This window comes from Camelus ferus, chromosome 25 (assembly GCF_009834535.1).
Source record: "Camelus ferus isolate YT-003-E chromosome 25, BCGSAC_Cfer_1.0, whole genome shotgun sequence".
NCBI classification, from domain to species: Eukaryota; Metazoa; Chordata; class Mammalia; order Artiodactyla; family Camelidae; genus Camelus; species Camelus ferus.
The window spans coordinates 8,450,687-8,473,251 of NC_045720.1; the positions used below are offsets into that span (position 1 = coordinate 8,450,687).

Genomic DNA, 22,565 nt, shown 5'->3' on the forward strand with positions numbered 1-22,565 from the left:
AAGCGCGGGACAAAGGTGATATCTTCTGCTGAGTTAGAAACATCAGGATTTAGATGCTACCCAAGAGGAACTGGGTACCAAAGTCAAAATACAATAGAACCATTCAAAAAAAAACATAAATACAAAACAGAAACAGACTCATCCTGGAGAATGTCATTCTAAGTGAAGTAAGCCAGAAAGAGAAAGAAAAATACCATATGAGTTCGCTCATATGTGGAATCTAAAAAACAAGAACAAAAACAAACAAACAAACAAACAAAAACAAAGCGTAAATACAGGACAGAAATAGACTCATAAACAGAGAATACAGACTTGTGGTTGCCAGGGGGGTGGAGGGTGGGAAGGGATAGACTGGGATTTCAAAATTGTAGAATAGATAAACAAGATTACACTGTATAGCACAGGGAAATATACACAAAATATTATGATAACTCACAGAGAAAAAAATGTGATAATGAGTGTGTATATGTCCATGAATGACCGAAAAATTGTGCTGAACACTGGAATTTGACACAACATTGTAAAGTGATTATAAATCAATAAAAAATGTTAAAAAAATTTTTTTAAAAGTTTAAAAAAAACAATAGAACCATTCAACTAATACCTTTACTGTTTCTTATTAATCTTTCTCTTTTTCTCACCTGATTCCCCAAACCCATAAAAAAGCCCAAAATTTCAGCTAGTGAAGGGGGAGGTGAGATAGAGTGAGGAAGAGAGAAGCCACCCTTCTGTACTTGAGGTTTCCAATCCAAGTTCAAACCCAAACTTGGGGAGGGAGAACCTTTAAATTGGATAGAGTGGTGGAGGAAGGACTGAGAGGATGAGCTGACCCAAGACCTGAATGAAGGGCATGGTTCTATTAACCTTCCATCAAACTCTTGGACAACTACCTTGAGATTTACCTTGGAAATTTTAATTTATTAATTTTCTCTTTGCCTCCAAACAGCTCTTGTTTTAACCACTTACCCAGGCTACGTCTGTAATTCTGTTTTAGGTTGTGGCTCAGGCAGTGTTATTCATGTGTATGAACACAGCTGGCATCTTCATCAGTTACCTATCAGATCGGGCCCAGCGCCAAGCCTTCCTGGAGACGCGGAGGTGCGTGGAGGCCAGGCTGCGGCTGGAGACGGAAAACCAAAGACAGGTACCAACTGGAAAGGCCGGGTGCCCTGGGTATTACCTAGCCAGTCTTTGAATTACACAGAGCTTTTTTCTCCCCAAACACATTCTGACCAACAAGTGTTATCTCAGAGTTTGTATCGTGGGATCCTGGAGTCTAAAATAGTTACTGAGACTCAGAGGTCAAAGCGAGTTGGTCTCATTTTCCACACTCAATTGTTCCCTACAAGAAATAAAATGATTCTAATCATAAAGTGATTTTCTGACACTTTTCACTGACATCTATGTTCGTGAACAAGGCCATGGCTTTTGAAAACCATTAACATTCTCATCTTTGACTTTCCTTTTCTCAAACTATCAATTGCTATTTCAAATAAATTTTTCACTACATAGCAATTCAGATTATAGGAAATTCAGAGAAGAATCTTGTATGTGTGTAGTTCCTAATACTTCAATCTGATTTTCAGAAGTGATGACTGAACACAATAAATTTTATGAAACAGGATACCAATCCCAGGATAGGGGATGCAGTAATGAAAGCAGGTTGTTCCATGGTGGAAGCCATGAGTTTCAGTTTGAAGAAGTTAAAATAAAGGAGTTTCTTGGACATCCTGACTGGGTGGATTGTAAGGATTTAAAAAATAGCTTTGGCCTCATGTGATATGTTTCCAAAAATAAAATCAGCTTTCAAAAAATAAAGATATGCTCCTATTTAAATTATTCATATATTAAAAATGAATGCGTATCTTTGCTTCTGAAAGTAATTTTCAAATAGGAATGACAGGGATGTGTTGAAAGTAGGTCATAGAATGAATACATTTTATGTTCAATATGTTTGTATACTCTTGGGAATCCAACACTGAATAAATATATGAATTCTACTATACTAGGCTCTTTTTTAAAGTTATGTCTGTGGATGCACACTTGTTATTTTAGGCTTTGTGCAATAATGGTTTGAGAAATTGTAAAGAAAGTAGCTTCAAAAAAAATGCTGTATTTCCTTCACCTAAATCTGAGTAAATCATCGATAAAACAAGTGAGCAAAGCCAGGTCTGGGTGATAATGGATGAGGCGGCCAGGTAGGGTGCAGCCCAACAAAACTCCTCTCTCACTGCTGCTTGTTATGGCCAGGGGCACAGAGGAAACTACTGAATTTCCAGGTCCTCCATGGACTTCAGAGGTTTCAGAATTAGGACATTTCTAAGTTGATGTCTAAAGCAATTATAGAATCTCATAATAGATCTATTGTAGTTGCCCTGAACATCACTATAAAAAAATTTAGAAAAATAACTTTAAGGAAAAAAAATCACTGTGTACAATAAATACGAGTATCTCCCAGTATCTCCCAGGAGATATGATATATTATATATTACATATATACATATATATATATATATATATATATATATATATATATACACACATATATATATATATATAGTGTTCCTCTGCAAAACAGAGCAGTTGCCAGACTAACACATCACTCTTTCCATGGGATCTATGCCAATTCAGACAGTGCTGCTGTATTAATAATTTATCAACTATTCTTGATGCTGTTACAGCCAGAACTGCAATTGTGGATAAGTTGTCTGGGAAGCTCAGTCTTTTATTTAATGTTTATGAAACACTGCCGACACGGGAAATGATTGCCTTATCATACTCATCATTCTTCTTTTCCCGTTCTTCAAGTTCAACATCTTGGAGCCACTACTACCATATAATAATCTAACATGGTGAAGGGTCCTCCCTCCATCCTCTCTAATCTTCATCTTTTTTAAGTTGATGGGAGGAGAGAGGAAATAAATACTCAGGGGTGAGAACAAGTGACAACTCAAATGTAGTGAAAATTTCACTAGAATTCATACCATAGCATATTACGTCCTAGTTGGCCACCTAAACCGCTTAACTCTCAGTCCTACGTTCCTCATCTGTACACAGGACAATAACTTTCTTTTCATCAGTATTTTGTTGGCCTCAAGTAAGATAATGTATAGAAGGCAATATAAAACGGTAAGTCAGCCTCATTATTTTTATGGATGAAGTACAAGAAAAAACTCTTTGGGTGGAAGGTTCTTTGTTCTGAGGATTAAGTAAAATGTGCTGTAGGTTTGTTGTAGTTCTGTGTTCACAATTATGATAAAGTATTTCTGGTATATTGGCCACCTGTTTCTGCCCAGTGGTGGTGCCTAAGCTCGCTGGCTCCGCGTCATTTAATGGTAATGTTACTTTCCATTGATATTGATCTGTGATTCAGGTTTCCATGACCCCTGGGAGCTTCCTCAGTGGTAGATGGGCCGTGAAGTCACAGGTTTGAAATGAGATTGCCCAGGATTTGAAAATGTTCCTTAGTTGCTGACTATCTTAGGGAGCTTGGTCAAGCTCTGGGTCTTAGTTACTCCAGCTCTAGCATGGGGATGATCATGCACTCCCCAAAGAGGCTCCTTAACAGCTAGAAATATTGTGCGCAGGGTCCCTGCAGCTCCGAGAAGGACTTTTATCAGCACGATGGTGCACATTGATTTATATGACTCAGCCGACATAGCAGTCCCCAGAGGACTCATTTGAGAACATGTTATGGATTGGCTTTTCTCAGTGGAAACCCCAGCTGAAAGTTATTCATATGGAAGGAAATCAGGATGGTGGTTCTCCTCAGGTGTCCAGCAATCAGAACTCAGTTCCGGATTAGGAGCTCCAGATATTTTAAAACATCATATGCCATTAACAAATCCAACCCCATTTACATCTTCAGAGCTAATTATAATACTGTAACTGCTAGAAATTCTGTACCATGTGAAGCAAACACTGTAAGTGCCTAAGTGACAGCAGGTTCTTTTTCCTCGGGAAATTATCCCAAGGGTGACTAAATGGCATTTTATTTTTGCACTTGCATGCAGAAGCAAGAGGTCTTATTCTGCAGAAATGTTCACGTTTTGTGAGATTTGTTTTCAACAACTGGCTTTCTCTCACAGTAGAATACAAAGAAAACATTTAAATGACTTAATCTGTTCAATCATGAATTAATTTATTTATTGAGGATCTATTATGTGCTATGAGCTTTGCTGGACCTTGAGACTATAATGGTGACCAGCAATCAGTTCTTGATCTTGGAGAGTTCATGGAAAGAGATGGACAATTACACAGACACCTGGATGGTATGTGAGTCATACCGAGGCTGCAGGTTGATAGAAGTCTACCTAAAAGAAATAATGCCTGAGTTGACTTGTGAATAGGATTTAGCTCAACAAAGAAGCAGTAAAGAGAACTGCATAAAGGGCTCAAACAACACACACAAACATCTTGATGGAAGGGAGAACGCTGTTGCACTTAAGAGCACTCCCATAATTCATTTATTTATTCATCCACCCATTCATGGTGGAGTTACAGAGACAAATAACACTCAATCCTTCCTCTGGATTGGTTGAATAGAATTTTAATGATTGGAAAAGAAGGAAGAAAGGCTTAGCCAAGGTACTGATGGCAAGATATATATGATCTAATGAGGGACAGCAATGTTGGGAAGCAGGTTTCTGATACCCCTAGCAAAGTTGCATACTTTTTTAATGGCATTCCGCTGCACTGTTCCACTCAGGAAATACAGAGATAGAGATAGAGATAGAGAGAGGGAGTTAACCTACCCACTGGGCATTGTTCAATGTGCTGTGTATGCCAAAATGAACACAATCTCGTACATGTCTCTATTGCAGCCTGCCACATTGGATCTCAATCATTGCATGCCTGTTTGTTATGGTAAATTGTGAGCCCCCTAAGAGTGGCCCATGGCAGCAGTTCCTAAAATCCAACAAGAAATATACGGTTATGAAGTGACTGAGATTGTCAACAGTTAGTAATTGTTACTAATCATTTTTCCAAAGAAAAGTCGCCAAGCCCTCCTGCTTGGCAGGTCCCATACCATAACAAGATGCTTGAAGTCCTGAGAATCGGGCTTTTTCCTTGGATAACCTGAGGTTGCAGAAATGGTTCTTAAGGTCAAGAGCAATCAGGCAGGAAAGACCAGCGAATGTTAAAACTCTTTGTTCAATGTCTCTTCTAAACTAGGTTGTTAACAAAGTTCCTCGGAGGTGATTCTCAACTTTACAACATCTCTTTTACCTCCCAGAGCAGCTGGCTCAAGACCAGGCAGAACCTACTGAATGCTGACATTTTTAATTTAGATGATTGGAGAGGCTGAGCACATACTGACTCTTTTTTCAGGGAAGCAAGGACTTTGTCTTTTTTTTTTCCCCTAACAATTTTGTCATCGGTTGTAACCAGCACAGAGCATACTGAGTTTCCCTTACCTGTTGGTCTCTCAGTTTCCAGCTGTTCTTTCTCCAAAATGGTCTCCATCCCAGAAGCCTGATGTGGTTCAGAACCAGGACACTGTAGGAGTCAAAAGCAAAATCTTCAATGTCTGGAAGATCTGGATACCAATCTTACTTCCTGTGCTTCCTGGCTGTGGGAACTTAGGCAAACTACTCCCTTCTAAAGACCTCGATTTTGTGGGTGTAAGATGATCATGATGATGCTGCCTTCTCCAAGGGTTGTGCTGAGGATTGAAGATAAGCAGTTCTTAGCCTGAGCTTAGCCCGAGGCGGAGGATGCGCTCCAGGCGTGTGAGAGGGTGCTGTGATGACAATGCCGTTGCTGTCACTCTTTTCTGCAGGAAGCTCTTCAGTGGTAACGTTCCCTCCAAGGTAAAATCCAAACCCCTACACGTGGCCCCAACAGGCCCTCCAGAATCTAGCCCAGATTCTTCTCCACCCCCTTGCCACAAGTGCACAAAACCAAATGACCATCGGCTCCCTGAACTGTTATTTCACTACTCTGTATATACCATGTGGTTCTTTAAGCCTGGAAAGCCTCTTCCCTTTCATTATACTCAGAGGAACATCTCTGCCCTGAATATTCTATTCCAGCATCCCTTCCTCCGTGAGGCTTGCTTTCACCTCCCCAAGTTGAGTTGAAATGCTTTTCTTGGGCTCCCAGCACGACAACGTTAATTCTGTTAGAGAACCTGTTGTGCATTATGACGTCTGGTGGTCTGCTTTTCTCTCTTTCTACGGCCAATAAGGACTACTTAAAAGCAGCTATTCTATATAATTCATCCGATTCTCTGGTATTTATCCAGTGCCATGGCTGGACTATAAGATCTTCTGATTAATATTTATTCAACTGAGTTATACTGAACTCAAATTTTTGCTCTTGTCTTCACTTCTACCTTCACGAGGGTCATGTTGTAATAATTCTCTCGTGTCAAAGTAAAGAGGCTTGTGCCCCTTGTGGCCCCCATTAAAAACCTGGTGGGAGGAGGACTCTTATCTAATTCAGAAAAGACTGCAACAGGCTGAGCACATGTCTTACACAGACTTGCTAATGGAATGTTCCGTCTGGAAGCTAAATCTTAGAACATCTCTCTTTGAGAAGTTAGATTCTAATTACTGTAGTTTTTGTAATCCCACCTCTCTTCCCAAATGATCCAAATGGCCCATGTTTATTTTAAATATTAAAATGAATCAATTGTTTTTCTTTCACCTCTGAGAATTGCGGAAACCTACTTATGGTAATCGTGGCATTTTGAAGCATCTCAGAAGCTCTGAGGGCCCTGGAATAAAGTTTCTGATGATGCCATATGTTACAACAGAAGGAAGATTATTACTAAATGCAGCAGATGTTTTAGCTGTATGAAAGCAATTCTGTTTAACTTAAACATCTTTGTTAGACAATGTTGGTGCAAGCACGTGATTTGGACAATAGATTGGGTGAGAAAGTTGGGTTGCTTACTGAGTCTGATGCATGATGGTGCTCCATAGCATCCAGGGAAGTGGTTTTAAAGCTGTAGATAACTGCTGACTTGTAAGGCAGAGCCTCGACATTCATTCATTCATTCGTTCAAGGAAGAGTCAAAGTTGACCCGGAAGTGGCAGAATCTCAGAATATTTGTTTTTTCTGCTCCAATTAGATGGTTCTTCTCTTTATGCTCCCCCAAAACCTCCTAAGCCTCCTAATCAAGCCATTTCTTGTTTTGCTATTCCTCATCTCCTACGTTTAAGACCGCCCGTGTACTATCCACCATGTTCTTCCTGTTCTATTATTGATGTATTTCATACATTCTCTAGTTTGTAGTGGAATATTCTTGGTTTCCTAAACATTCTTATTACCTTACTACACTCATGCCCTTGCTTACACTTTTCTACCTACCCAGTTATCATTCCTTTCATCCCTAAACCTTACCCACTCTTCAGAGCTCAGCTCAAAGCCCCTCCACAAAGACCCTCTGTCTTCCCCCTCACTGTGATCTCCATGAGTGTTTCATGTGTATATTTCTTTATGGAATTAATCTCTTTCTACATTCTATGCTCTTGCTTTAGTTTTCCCTCTACACTAAGAACTCTTTGACGATTAGACATATATTTTATTTGTGATCTTCACAATAGCTGTGGACCCAAGAGGGAAAAGAACCCAAGCTAGGAGGAAAAGCAGAGACAATCAACATTTAATGAGTGCTACAATTGTGTTTTCCAAATATCCTTTCACTCAAAAATATTTGTGAATAAATAGATTTGGAAAAAAACTCTCGTCTCATGGTACGATTTTTGGGGTCTTTGTCCTCCAAACCAGGAGTCTGCTCTCTCCCTGACAATTAATAATGTTAACTTCCTCCATCTACCAGTCCAATTTCACCTTCTGTTAGTCTTTTATATAAATAACTTCTGCCTAGGTAGAGCTCTGCCCAAGCAAGATTTTTAAAACTGTATTTAGAGGCATCTTCTTGATCATCTCGCTCCTTGAAAGCTCTTCCTCTGTGCCCCATTTCTTTCAAGGTTTTATTTCATTTCTTTCAGGTATTTTTGGGAGAAAAAATAAAATGTTATTCCAGTCACCCTCCTCACCCAATATATAATGTTCAACAACTGTGCTGTCCAATAGAATTTCCTGTGATGATGGGAATACTCTGTATCTGTGTTTATCCAGAAGCCACTAAACACATATAACTATTCAGCAGCACATGAAATGAATGTAGCTGGTTTGACTGAGAAATTGTGGGGGGTTTTTTAATTCATTTAAATTTAAACAGCCATTAAATAGGCATTTTTATCTCGTTTCTCTTTTGGTGATTTATCATGACTTCAACCATCACTTCTGGATGGTTCCCATGTCAATATCTCTAACACCATGTTCTTTACTGAACTCCAGATGCCCATCATCAAGTTCCGGCTGGAAGGCTTCACCTGCATCTCCCACGGGTAACACTGGCTCAGCCTGTCCAGGATTCTCTCATCCCCCTAAAATGTGCTTTCTTTCTATATGGCACATCCTTGTGCCCGATCCATCTCCATCAACTGTGGCACCAGTTCCTGCTGATGCTGTCTCCACCGTACAGTTACTAACCGTCCCTATTTTTCCTCTTCAAATGCTATGTAAGTCCTCCCACAAAATAGCTTCCTAACTGGTGCTAACCAGCTTCTAACTCGTGTGAACTGGTCTAACCACCTGGAGTCACTCCGCCCTAAAATTCTTCTGGAAAAGAAAAAAGCTGTATTTTGCTTCTTTCCATTTTCTTCATGATCTATGGAAAAGGAGACTCTACAAATATATGGGGCTTCATGGGAATGCATGGAGCATGAGCTACTGTTTTCCCTCTGTCTATTCATGTCCCTCTGCATCTCGCAGTAAGATTCCTATGTAATGTACTCGTTGTCCGAGCCTTTTTGTGGGGTAAGAATGTGTATCCTCTTCTCCCCACAGGGAGTCCACCCCTGAAGGCTGCTTTCCTCCCCATTGGGAGCCCACTGATTCAGTGAGCCTCGCAGTGGCTGAGATGCTCTGTCTCTGGCTGGAGAGCTGTAGCTAGTTCAAAAAGAAGGCATGGGACCCCCAATGTTTACTCACTTTGTAGCCACAGTCCCCCTCCTTTTGCTAGTAATAAAGTGTCTGTCTTGTTTCCTACCTGCCTCCCTTATCCCTTTCTCAGCTTGTTCATCTGAGAGGTGAAGGATGCAACTAATTCACATCTCTAAACCTCAGCACAGAGTGTAACGCCTGTCAGGATCACCTTCGTGTGCCCATTTTTGGCTATATAAGAGTCCACACTAAACCCTCCGTGGTTGCTAATGTGGGGAGAGTACTGACCCATCTCATTTACACAAAGTTACAGCCCAGCCACTACCCGGCTCCAGCCCAACTTCGCAGTCGTGTCACTTGCTGCCTCTGTCCTTGCATTCTTGCTCTCCATCCGGGTCAGTAAGCATGCCTCCACACACTGTGCCTTTGATTTCTTGCTGGTTGTTCCCTGCTTGTCCCCCAGCTCCAGCCTCTGTCCTTCTCTGCCTTTCTCTGGGCCCCCGGAGGCTAACCTTTACCAATGCGTCAACAGGCTCGCTGCCTGGTCAGTTTGGACAAAGGGAGGCATTGGATGGAGACTAGAAGATGGGGAGGCAAAGAGGCCAATGGATTGATCTCCCCACCATCTACCCAGCTGGATGGTGGACTAACCATAGTTCTTAACGAGGCAGCCATCTCCTAAAGCTACAGGGTTTTCCAGGTTCCCGGAGTGTTTGTAGCTCCACTCTTCCTAGATTGGGGTGCTTTGCCATCCATGCTTGGGTTCCTTAACTCTTCATTAAACTCTCTTTCATTGCCCCTTCTGAGGTACCAGTTGTGTCCCTCCACAATTACCTGCTCCTAATGTCCCCTTTGCAGGAGACAGCCTACTCTCTTCTCCCTCCATCTGTGTTTGTGAAGCAGTTTAGCAGAGCAGAAAGACCAGGAATTAGAAAAAAGTCTGCTCGGTCCAGTACGCTGGCCATTAGCCACTTGTGGATATTGAACAGCTGAGATGTGCCTAGTCTAAATTGAAATGTGCTGTGAGTATAAAATACAGATTTTGAAGACAGTGCCCCCCAGAAAGGAATGCAAATTATCTCATTAATAACTTTTTGCTTATTGGTTGCATTTTGATGACACATTGAAATGATATTTGGTCGATGTGTGGTTAAATAGAATATGCTATAGACATGAATTTCAACTGTGTTCTTTTTCCTTGTTTTATGTATGCACTAGGCATGTTTTAATTCTGTATGTAGCTCACCTGATATTCCTGTTATTTGCACTGGATGGTGCCGCCCTGGATCCTCATCCCACATCAATTTCCAACTTGCTGGCGTGACTGTGAGCAAGTTGTCGAATCCCTTTGTGTGTGAGTTTCCTCAACTCTCGATTAGAAATGATCATTCCTGCCCTAACCCACCGACGGGGGTGCTCTGAGAGACAAATAACATAATGCTTGAAAAAGTGTTATTTCAACCGTAAAGAACTCTACAAATGTTAGAGCTATTTCTGTAGAAAATCTCACCAATGCCCCAAACTAATGCTGAAATGCCCTCCCTTTAGGAAGCCTCCTCTACTGTATCCAGCCCTGAGCTATCTCTTTTTCCCTGGCACTTAGACATTTTACATGGGTTTTGTCACTCTGCCCAGTACCGCGGTTAGCACCGGGAGCCTCTCTAATTGTCAGTAAGACCCTGAGCGCTGAAGGGAGATACAGTGTTACTGGCCTTCGACTCTCCTGTAACAGCTAACTTTTCTCAAATGACTGTGTTTACCCCCTTGCAACTCTTGCAATCATCTGGCTCCCTTGTTCTTTGCAATCTTTCCAGCACATTATTTGCATCTTCTGGCATGGTTGAAAGAGTGAAAGCTTTGAAGAAGAACAAACCTGTATTTGATTGCTAGTTCCAACTCCATATCTGGGTGACCTTGGGTGCACCACTCAAATTCTCTGCACTTTGTTTGGATCCTTCATCTGTCGGAAATGATAATCCCTGTTTCTCACGGTTGCTGTGAGGAGATCAAGCCATAAAGATGAGCGTTGGGCATCATAGTTGGTCCTTGTGCTTCTGGACCACCTGGGCCATGTCCTGAGTTTCACAGCAGGACACACTCTGATTCTCGTAACTACGCTTTTTCTTCTTGCTCTTTGTGTTCTTATACTTAGCATCCCTGTGCGGTATTAATTTTAAATACCCGCCCTGATTGAAAGAGAGGTCAATATTCTGCACTCATTTGCATACAATTAACATTTCCAGAGGCAGTTCAGATAGAAGAAATCAATCACCATCGTGGCCCTCCACACCTTTGATCCCACCCGGAGAAGGTAAAGTGCAGCTGAACAGCCGTGTGGGGCCCTCTCAGCCCATAAATCCGTCCGGGGAACTTCGACTAAAGAAATTAGAACTAGAAACCGAACACAGCCTAACTGTAAAATGCTGCAGGGAAGGTATGATTTGTACCCTGGATAGAGTTGAGGCACATTTCAAAAGTGGTCATAGAATAAAGGAGAGGGAAAATAAAATATATATATTTTTTAAAAAATGATCCTTGCCTAAAATAGCTTATTTCAACTGGATATGAACGTGGGTCCGTTGATGGGACCCAGCTACACCCTCTATTTTGCATAAATGCTGTCAAAGTGAATTGGCCATAAAAGAAGCAAATAATTTAAAAATACTTTTTGAGCAATCTGAGAACAGAACCATTCTAGAGTTTTCTCTTTGTTTTCAGTCAATTGCAAATGTGTTGCCCACACCCAGATTGAAAGCATTTTGTTTTTCAGAAGGAAACTGAGTATTCTCGAAACAATCAACTTTTCATAGAAGCAAAAGCTTGCTTTATTTTCCCATTCATAGTTTACTGTTTGCACTACATTTACTGAAGTTTGGCAATAGCAACTGTAAATATAACTGACACAAAAAATTTGGAAACGAACACTACCGCCTCTTGGTAAAGACACAATGCAGCTGATGAGGCAGACTTGGGAGAAGGACCAGGCGGGGCTGGCAAGCTATGAGTTTTTAACATTTTGAGGACCTTCATTGGTAGGATAAGTTACTGAGCCAGTTAAGTAGAGATTTACTGTGATACAGTGCCATTTTGTTAATTATCTATAAAAAATCCAAATCAACCTTGGGAAAATATTGAAACGACTCTTGATGAGCAGTTAGAGTCTATAAAGTTGAGACAGGCTGAAAGCTGTGCTCTCAAAGCAAGTTGAAATTTGACGTAAGGTGAAATAATCATCTCAACCTCCATTCACTCAACAAGCTTAGTCTCTCCTTCTCCAAAGCTTCTGTCTCCCCAGTATGTCCTCCAGTGAACAGCACCGCTGGTCCACCAGCTCTCCAAACCCACATGAACGCCTCCTCTTCACCCTGCCTGACACCCAGCCATGGTCCTGAGCAGTTGGTTCGCCTCCCTGGCCATCTCCCATATTTTCCTCCAACTCTCTAATCCCGCTTCTTGTCCCATGTCTCTCCTGGATCGCCGCAGCAGCCCCTGACTCCTTGCACGTTGTTCTCTCTGCGCAGCCAGAGTTATCCTTATAAAACCGAAATCTGCTCAGGTCACCTCCGTGACTTGTAAATTGGATTGAATAGTGCCCCCCTCCAAGTTCATGTCTGCTTGAACCTCAAAATGTGGCCTTATTTGGAAGAAGGGCCTTTGCAGATGTAATCAATTTAAGATGAATTTATTCTGGCTTAGGATGAGCCTTAATTCAATATGATTGGTGTTCTTATAAGAAGAGAGAACACACAGAAATACAGACAGAGAGGAGAAACACATGGGGGACATGCCACGTGAAGACAGAGGCAGAGAGGTTGGAGTGACGCGGCTACACGCCGAGGAACACCAAGGGCTGCTGGCAGCCACCAGAAGCTGGGAGACTGGACAGTTTCTCACTAAGAGCCCCTGGAAGGAACTGACCTGCCTACACCTTGATTTCAGACTCCTGGCCTCCAGAACTAAGAGGGAAGGAATTTCTGCTCTTTGCAGTCACTTAGTTTGAAGGTGATTTTTTTACAGCACTCCTAGAAACTTAATTAAAACATTCCCACTGCCTTTAGAATGAAATCCAATTCGTCTCTTACCTCTCCACCTTAAACACTACCCGGATAGAATTAGCAGTAACTAGCCCTTACATAACCATCACTATGCGCTAAATGCTGTCCTATACACTTTGCACAGGTTACAGCATTTAACCTTCAGAGCAGCCCTGTGAGGCGGGCGGTATTTTAACCTCTGCTTTATAGACGAAGAAAGCAATAAACAGAGAGATTATGCAACAGCTAGTAAGTTGCAGAGCTTGTGTTCGGACTTACACAATCTTTCTCCACAGCCCATATACCAGCCATTTTCTATATGGAATAATGGCGTCTCCTGGACATACCACACTGTTCATGATCCGTGCATTGCCATATATTCCTTCCTCCCTTCCCCATGCCCTCTCTTCTCCACCGGAGACTGTCTAACTAATTTTGGTCTTGGCAACAAGGGGAATGCATTGCCTCATGCTCCTAAATATCTAGGGGTAGGTGCATAATTGCCACACTAGGCTTGTGCTGCAATCAATGGGACTACACAGAGAGACGTGTGGAAATCAAACAAGTTTACTTAACTGGGGAAAAGATACAGTGAATCTACTCAGAGGAGACCCAGTGGCTCATGGAGGTACCAGCTTCCAGTGAAACCTCCATGAAGGCTCCTACTGCCATTGATGGATAATGTAGGATTTGGGGGAAGTACCTTTTGCTTTTCTCACATGGGATTTTTGCACCTTCTTTGCTCCTCCCAACTATTCCAAAGTCCCCAGTTTTGTACCTACCTGCCCATCAGGTGCAAGAAATTGATTACAACTGCTGAAGATTATTTACAAAGTGTACACTCCTCCTGAATGAACTTTAGACTTACTGAGTCCCATTGCTAGCAGCCTTCAGGCATGGCTTGATCCAGGGGCTATCTAATACACTTGATTGATTTCCCTTCATTATTTAGGACTCAGCTAAGCCATCAAAATCCAATCAAAGTTCTACACGAATCAGTTTTTTCTGAGACTCCTCTTCAGAGTTTTCATAATAGAAACAAATGTATTATCACTATCCAATCAAGTTAGTGTGTTATGAAATGTAGGCTGAGCTCTGAGTTAGACGCCAGAAATAAAAATGAGATGAGATTTTCTAGATAGAATTTTCCAGAATAAACTAGAGTTTGGTAAGTTTGGCACTTTGCAACTTGTCTTATGTGGCATGTCTTATATCTTGACACTTTCTTGCAAGTTTCTCGATGCATGGAGAACTCATGTTCTGCCCTCCCTCCATGGTATCTTACCTGGTATCAGACATTGAGTAAGTAACATTGTATCAAATGAATAAAATAATGACTGAATTGTAGAGCATTTCCCAGGAGGCCCTTCCCCGAATATGAGAGTATTGTTGACAAATATTGAAGAAGAATTTCCCTTTCCCCTTTAGTCCATTGGATGCTAGATTCTGCAGAGGTTTTCACATCCCACAGAGGGTGTTCCTGTTGAAGTTTCTGCTCCACCAACTCTTCTTTCTTCCTTCCCATTGTCCAAAAAAGCTTGTGGTTTAGCTCTGTGGAAGCTACTCCTTTTGTCTATTAATCACTGGGATGTAAATATTTCATCTTTACACCTCCTGACTCTCCGACAGCTCAGAGCATTTTATTTTTTGTATCCATTATCCTGGTATCTCTTTGGAACAGGCAAGAGACAGGTGGTGCACTGTTCTGACTTTTATCGTGATGCCATCAATATTTTATTGCAGTCATTTTCTGCCTCTCCATCAACTAGACTGCATACCCAGTGAAGGCAGAAGTGAAACTTATCTACTGCTCTGCGCAGTGCGGAGCACAGTGCCTGCCGCAGACTCGTTCCTTAGTGCATGTTTGCTAAGTAACAGTTCTCCAGATGCATGAATGAGTAGTGGATGATATTCTACAATAGATTATACAAAGATGTGGGGAAAGGTTGTGACACGAGAGTCAGTCCCACGTGATCCATTGCACCTAAGAAAAGGATGAACCCTGTATGAGGCTCCATAGCACAGAGCCTGGTGCATTGAATTCACTTAGGAATGAGTCCAGATAAGATCATATCCAGGCACTGCCACTTACTTGCTCTGTGCCATTCAGACAACCACCTAACCTCTCTGTGCCTCAGTTTCCACATCTGTGTAAAAACAAGAAGAAATGTTTCTACCTCATGAGTTGTGAGGATTAAATGAAATGATTCATGTATGGAGCTTGATACGTAGTAAGTACCCGTAAGGTCTGTGGTTGGTAGTGGGGTTGTCAATACAGTTTCTACTCTTTGTTAGGTGTTTGCTTTAATTATCAACTAATACATTCCACAGAAAACAAAATCCTGACTACCAGAGACCTAATGGACTTTAAACAAGCGTAAAAGAGCAACGGACTGAGATGTTTGGACTGTGAGAAGCTAGGGAAGCCAAAGGCAACTGAATTACACCTTCATTTGTGAGGGGTAGCTGCTCGTGTTTGTCAACTGAAATTATAAAGGAGAGAACTAATGAACGAATAATGTATGTATTTCCCAGATAAGCACTGAACAATTATGATACTTCCTGCTTTTCAAATGTAAATGACAAAATGTTTGATAGCTGTTCTTCTCGTGAGCAGAAAATTGACATAAGCTCGTAATTAAACCCCGAAGTGAAAAGTAATGATTCAGCTCCGTAGCCAGCGGGTTTTACAGGCGCTGAGGAGTGGGCTACAGAGACCACGCGCCCACCCCTGACCTGAGCAGTTTCACCATTTGCAGAGCTGTGACCGCTCCGGGGTCACCAGCCACACTGCCTCTGCCGTGTCCTCCAGCCACTGACTCAGTTCCTTTCCTGGAGTTCTGGCCTTGACAGTCCTGGTTTTTTGAGATACAGCAGAAACAGGATCTATGACTTGGTGTCCCATATTAACATATAGGCTGACCTTGATCAGATTACTTCTCTGAGGCTCTGTTTCTTCATCTGTAAAGTCATTTTACTAACTTCGACCTTCAGGATTCTTTTCACCATTAAATGGGTCAGTACACTTGGAGGTAATTTTTAACTGTACACACACTACAGATACAAGGTTTTTTTTTAACTTTAGGTTTTTTTTTTAATGTCAAGGAGGAGGATATACAAGCTATAATGGGGCAAGCGAGGGGCTCCTTATTTGAATTTTAATCCATCTTTCACCCTCCAAAGTAGCCCTCTACTCCAACTGCTATTAAAATACGATGTTTTTGAAGAAATGTGAAAAGCTTTGCTCTGTATCAAGATAAAACATAAATTCAGTGTTTTTAAAATTTCAGTGAATGAGTATATAAAACATCTGTAGATTAATGTTTTTTAAAAAAGCTACTAGAATCATAACAGTTGAATTAGAAGCTAAGAATTCACTGTGTCAAAGAGGGTGTTCAAAGAGCCTTCTAAAACACGTACTGGGGCATACTTATAATCAGGTATCTATGGAAATGGTTGCATATTAATACTTGAAATAAGCAACACTGCGTTTTATCTGTCTACATGCAGCCACAAGCTCCAAAGTGTTGGCACCTTCCAACATTTATAATAATGAAAGATAGTTTACCTGCTCAGAAGCAGGCTTATGGTGACACCAGTGAAGTTTAAGCTTCAAGGCCCTTGACTTCCAAGGCCCTTCCAAGGCCCTCCAAGGGGCCCGAGGAAGTTTGTAGTTATGATTTGCAATATTTCTCTTAAAGAGGATCCCTCCAACTTACTTACATCTCAGGACCCACAAATCCCGAATCAGCCCACTTGGAATAGATAAGATTCTCTCCCCACCACACCTTCAGGACCAAAGCCTTCTTTCATCTCGTAAATACCTAAGAGGTTACCATCCTTGGACATGGATACCAGTTTGAAAATTTACACACTCTGCCACGTCAGTCCAAATATTCTTGGGAAAAAAAAAAAAAACCAGAAAAGAAAAAAAGAAGAACATACAACATAGAGATCTTTTCCACACCAGGATTTGCAGTTGTCCAAAGGATGTGTGTCTTTTTAGCAAATGGAAGCAATACTGGGTAGCTTTTATAACATCCTTCCTGTTCCTCACTGCCAAAGATAGCATATTATTACAATAGATTTTGAAGTGTCCAGTGTGTGAAAGGAATTTCTCAGAATCAAGGGGAATGTAGCTGAGAGTTATCCAGAGATAAAGCTCTCTGTAATTTCTGATTTTTCTCAGTGTTAGAATTTCACTAGAAAATGTTATTTCTGGGAAAACCCTGACTCTGTTTACAGGCACCCAAATTGCTCCATCAGTTCTGACAAACCTGATATTAAATCCCAGCTTTGCCCCTTATTAGACGCATAAACTTGGGCAGAGAATGTAACTCGATGGACCTCAGTTTTCTTATCTGTTAAATTGGAATAACCCAGCCCCTCTCCAGGAATTACTGTGAGACTCATCTGACGTTAACGCTGTGGTGTGACTGAGGGGCAGACACCACCAGGCTCCACTTACCCGGCCCTCCTCCGTGTCACTCCTAGTGTCCCCAAAGGGCCAGCTTCTTGCTTCTATGGCAGAGCTTATTGAAGTGAGCATCTGGAATGTTCCTGCATCTGCATTCCCCACGGGCTCTGAGTTCTCCGGGGCTGGAGTCTTACTCAGCACCTAGGAACACCTCAGAGTCTGGCTCACATCAAGCACAGTGGCTGTTTATTGACGGAAATTGAATTGAATACAGAAACAGAGCCAAATAGGGACGCTCTTTCCGTGTGTAATGGAACAGTAGGGAACAGTGCGGTGTGTGACATTTGCAAATGTATGGTCAGGAGGACTTCCAGGGAGTGCGTAATCTCAGAGGGCCTGATGCATTTTAGAAAGGGTTTTCGAGTGGTGATGAGATGGTGAAATGCCTTCCTGCTCCCCTTCCTCCTGCTGCGATTAAACCAGAGGACTTTTCTTGTCCCTTGGCCTTGGAGGCGGGTTAAATTGATGTTTCTCTTCTAGACCTTGTAAACCAGCTTGCCACTTGCTGTGAAGGGTAAGGATCAGGAAGCCACTGTGGCCAGGGCTGTTAGTTCCAGAGCAATGCCACCTTTTCTGTCCACCCTGGCAAAACACGGGCAGCGGCTGCCTTCCAAACAGCCACGAATCTTGTGACCAGATACCGGAAGGCTGCTATTTAAAATCCCAGGATCTCCATAATCACGATTGCCAGCAACAAAAAGGAGAAGTAGATGAAGAGTAGCTTCAGTCTAACCTCCAAATTCTCTTTTTCTAATTGAATTTTATTTTTTTAATTATTATTTTTTAATGGCGGCAGTGGGGATTGAACCCAGGACCTCGTGCACGCTAAGCATGCACTTTACCTCTGAGCTATACCCTCCTCCACCAAATTCTAAATCTAATTGTCAAAACCCGAATCAGACCCACAGCTGCAGGATTTGGGGAAATGCAGTCACTAGCTTTTCAGCCTCGGATTCAGAAAGGGGTATCTGTGGGCTTTTTGCTTTTTCCACTGCATCACCCAATAAGAAGTGCATTTTACATGATGACTTAGTACACAAAGGAATATATGTGAAGCAGAGATCCATGACACCACACTCCCCTTCACGGTCATTCGATTCAGGTGTTTTTTGGTTGTGTTTGTTTCATTTTTCAATGCTGTGTATGAGCCACTAAAGGTGATTTCAGGCCACAAATGTGTCACAAGTTCCAATTTTTAAAATGCTGTCCTAGGCATGGTTGGAAAGGACCCCGTGAGGGAGCATGCCAGGAGCAGGGCATCTGTCCCTCCTCTGAGACTGTAGCCACTACTCTTGATGGTAAAGCATAGAGAACTCATCAAAGGACAGTGAACCAGAAGAATGATTGGTGCTTGATGGACAGGGTGCTAGCTGTACTGACAGAGAGGGGGCAGCTTTGGAAGCATTTGGTACAATGAATCATCAAGAGTATTCAAAAGATCACCGACTTTTGTGCCAAACTTACTGAGTCACCAAGTCTGGTTCTGTCACTTACAGTTGTTAGATCTCTTGGGCAAATCTTTCCACTTCTGAGCCAATATACTCATTTACAAAACAGGATAATAATATCCACTTTGTGCTATGTTCTTGGACAATATATACTCTCTCTGGATTTATTTTTCTCAGCTGTAAAATAGGCTTCTTTGCTCCATTGGGTAGCTGTCAGGATCAAATAAAATAAGCTGTGTGACAACTGTCACACACAACAGGTGCTCAGTAAATGCTGGTCCCTCTCCTGGTCATTATCCTAATCAACCACCTCATCTTCTTACATCGGTTCATTTGGGGCATCAGTTACATTTGCTTTATAACAACCCCCAGTGTAGCGGCTTAAAACCACCACCATTTATTTAGCTCACAATTCCGTGGGTTGGCTGGTGAGTTCTGGTTTGATCAGCTCTGCTGATCTCTGCTGGGCTCCCTCGTGTGCCCGCTGTCAGCTGGAAAGTCTGGGGCTGGTGGTTGGTCTAGGAGAGCCTCCGTCACACAAGTGGCAACTGGGCAGACTATGTAGACAAGGGCGTCCAGTTCTCTCCCACGTGGCCCTCACCCTCCCTCAGGCTGGCTCAAGTTCACTCACATGGCAGCCTGCAGGTTCTAAGCACGGCAAGAGGCAATGTAAGTCCCAGGGTACAAGCGCATTTGAAACCTCCATTTGTGACATATTTGCTCTTGTCCCATGGGTCAAAGCAAGTGATGTAACCAACCCAAAAATCAGCATGGGAAGGCACACTGATTATAAGGCATGTATTTGCATACAATCTACCACATTTAGTAAGTTTGGGTTGTCCATGATTTCCTTCCCAGAAGCTCTACAGGACCCTGGACAAAAACCACACCTCTCATTATTTTCCCCACTTAAAAGCAAGAAGTTGTTATTATTGTCAACCATTGTGGCTTATCAAAAATGACACGAGATGAAAGAGGATGCTCTAATATTATTTATATTAGATATTAAATATCTAAATATTAGATATTCATAATATCTAATATAAGCCTTCTTTTCTGGTTCATCTTAGGAGTTTAAAGTGTAGAAGGAAAAAAAGGTGGGGAAGAAAGGAGAGCAATTAGCATTTCCCGAGTGCCTGCTGTAAGTCAGTGACCCCTGCTGTCATTTTCATATGAGACACAACACCATGGAAGGCTGGTTATAGTCCCATTTTACAGGTAAGGAAATTGATACTTAAGCAAAATCACTCAGCTGGAAAATGGATTCAGATCTAATCTGCCTTCTGTCAGAGCACAGCCTCTTCCATCTCACAGGCAGTCTGAAGTCCAGGATGGTACCTGCATTGGGCCTCAATCTTGTGGTTTCCCTGAATGCCCACTAGAGAAAACATTTCATTTTAAATTTATGTAGCATTTTTACCCTCTGACTACGAAACAAGTTTTTCAATATGAACTGATCCTTAAAAGAATGTCAAAGTATTTTGACGTTAATTTAAGAAATGTCATGTTTCAGGCTCAGGAAGCCATTCCATAATAGACCCTTTGGGCCTTTTTAATTTTATTTTTTAATGTTGCCTTGTTTCTGGTTTCATTATTATTCCTTTGCCAGTTGTTTTGTCCTGAAAAAGCAAATGCATCAAAATCTAAGTTTTGCTGGGCATGTATGTGTGTTGCAAACTGATCCCAGCTCCGTTGACAAATGGAACACAACAGTGTAACAGAACACACGACAAGAGACTCGAAGAGATTGCAGGCACATATACTGACCTACAGACGGTGAAATCTCTGTTCTCCTGAAATGTCGAAGAAAAGGATGTTCTAGGCAATTGAATATGCCAGTTAATACACGGTTATCATTACGGCGGCTGTTCTCCAGTGTCTATCCCTGGAGACCCCAGACATTCCTGTGGGAGGGTCCCAAGGTTTGACCGTCTGCACTGTTGACTGTGTCTCCTCAGTCACTCCAAGCTCATCTATCTGCTTCCCTCCCCTGATCCTTCAACCCTTCCTCAGCCTGAGTATCTCTTTAAGATGCAGTGTGAGTCACTCAGATAGTACTTCAGCTGACGTTTATTGAGTACCTACTGTGTCCCAGACGCTGCTTAAGGCACTAAGACTACTCCTGGGAATGAAAGATAAGATCCCTGCTGTCACGGGCTTATGGGGAGATGAGAAGAAACAAGAATAAGTGGATGAAGAAATGAATCAGTATGAGCACACTGGTAGTGACGAACACTGCGACGACAGAAACTGACGAGGTGACGACGAGAACCTGGAGTGCTGTGCCCAGCTGGGGCCCTGATGAGCTGCGTCCTGGTGGGAAAGGGCAAACGAAGCAAGGAGACTGGGGAAGAACATTCCAGGAAGAAGGGATACCTAACGCATAAGGCCATAGGGTAGGAACAGGCTTGCCATGATCAGGGAGCAGAAGGATTCGTGTCTAGAGGATGGCATTCAATGGGATAAGTGATGGGACACGGGGCCGAAGCACGTTCTGGGTCATGTTACCTTATACGACTAATACTCAGCCACGTGGAGGTGTCAAGTAGGCACTTGGACGTATGAGCCCAGAGTCTAACTAACCGAGAGGGTAAGATTGAAATACAACCTCTGGAGTAGATCAGCACATATGTGGCACATGGAAAGCCCTTTCCCTAAAAAGGACACTATGAACTCATCTACAAAACAGAAACAGACTCACAAACATAGTAAACTGTCTTATGGTTACCGGGGGAAAGGGGGTGGGAAGGGATAAATTTGGGAGTTTGAGATTTACAAAAGTTAGCCACTATATATAAAGATAAATTTTTTTTAAAAAGTTCCTTCAGTATAGCACAGGGACCTATGTTCAATATCTTGTAATAAATAACCTTTAGTGAAAAGAATATGAAAACGAATATATGTATGCATATGCATGACTGGGACACTGTTGTACACCAGAAATTGACACAATGTAACTGAATGTACTTCAATTAAAAAAATAATAAAATATTTTTAAAAAGGGAAAAGAAAGAAACAAGAAGGCCCTTTACCTAGATGAGTTAGCCTAGGAAGTAGTGCAAACAAGGAAAGGAAGAAGCTGCAGTACTGAGATGAAGTTTCCCGACATTTAAAGGGAGGAGCAGAGGAGAAGGAATCAGCAATGGTGCTAAAAAGGTTAAAAAAAGTTTTTAAACAAAAACCACTCAAGCGACAACAACAAAGCCAGAAGAGTAGGGAATCTGAAGAGATGGAGCGGAAGGGTTTAGAGGAGGAGTGGATGACAGCCTCCAGTGACTGCCGGAAAGTTAAGGAGCGTGAGGACCCACGAGTGACCCAGTTTTCCTAGATGCAGAGCAGGAGAACCCGACCCAAAGGAGAACATACTGTGTGATCCCGTCGTGTGCAGCTCCAAACAGGAAAAGCCCCTCTGTGGTTCTAGGGGTCCTGACTCTCCAACAGCTCAAAGCGTTTCATTTTTCATAGCTATTATCCTGGTGACTTTTTGGCACAGACAAGAAACAAGCGGTGCTCTGGGTCGACCTTTACCGTAATGTCATTAATATTTTATTGCAGTCATTTTTGGTCTCCCAGTTAACTAGACTGCATGACACATGGTGAAAACAGAAGTGAAGTTTATATGTGTATAAATAGATTCCCATGCCA

The 22,565-nt window shown here is 42.1% G+C and overlaps 1 protein-coding gene across 2 annotated transcripts in view; it reads left to right on the forward strand.

Annotated features, from left to right (window-relative positions):
- The first annotated feature begins 975 nt into the window (after positions 1–975).
- ADCY8 (adenylate cyclase 8) overlaps positions 976–22,565 on the forward strand; it is a 150,904-nt gene continuing 129,314 nt past the window's right edge. The window contains exon 1 of one of the 2 annotated variants that reach the window (XM_032467722.1): positions 976–1,144. In XM_032467722.1, coding sequence (XP_032323613.1) covers positions 1,019–1,144 — 126 coding nt within the window. In that variant the 5' untranslated portion in view covers positions 976–1,018. The remainder of the gene's footprint in view (positions 1,145–22,565) is intronic. The other variant, XM_032467721.1, reaches the window with a different exon arrangement.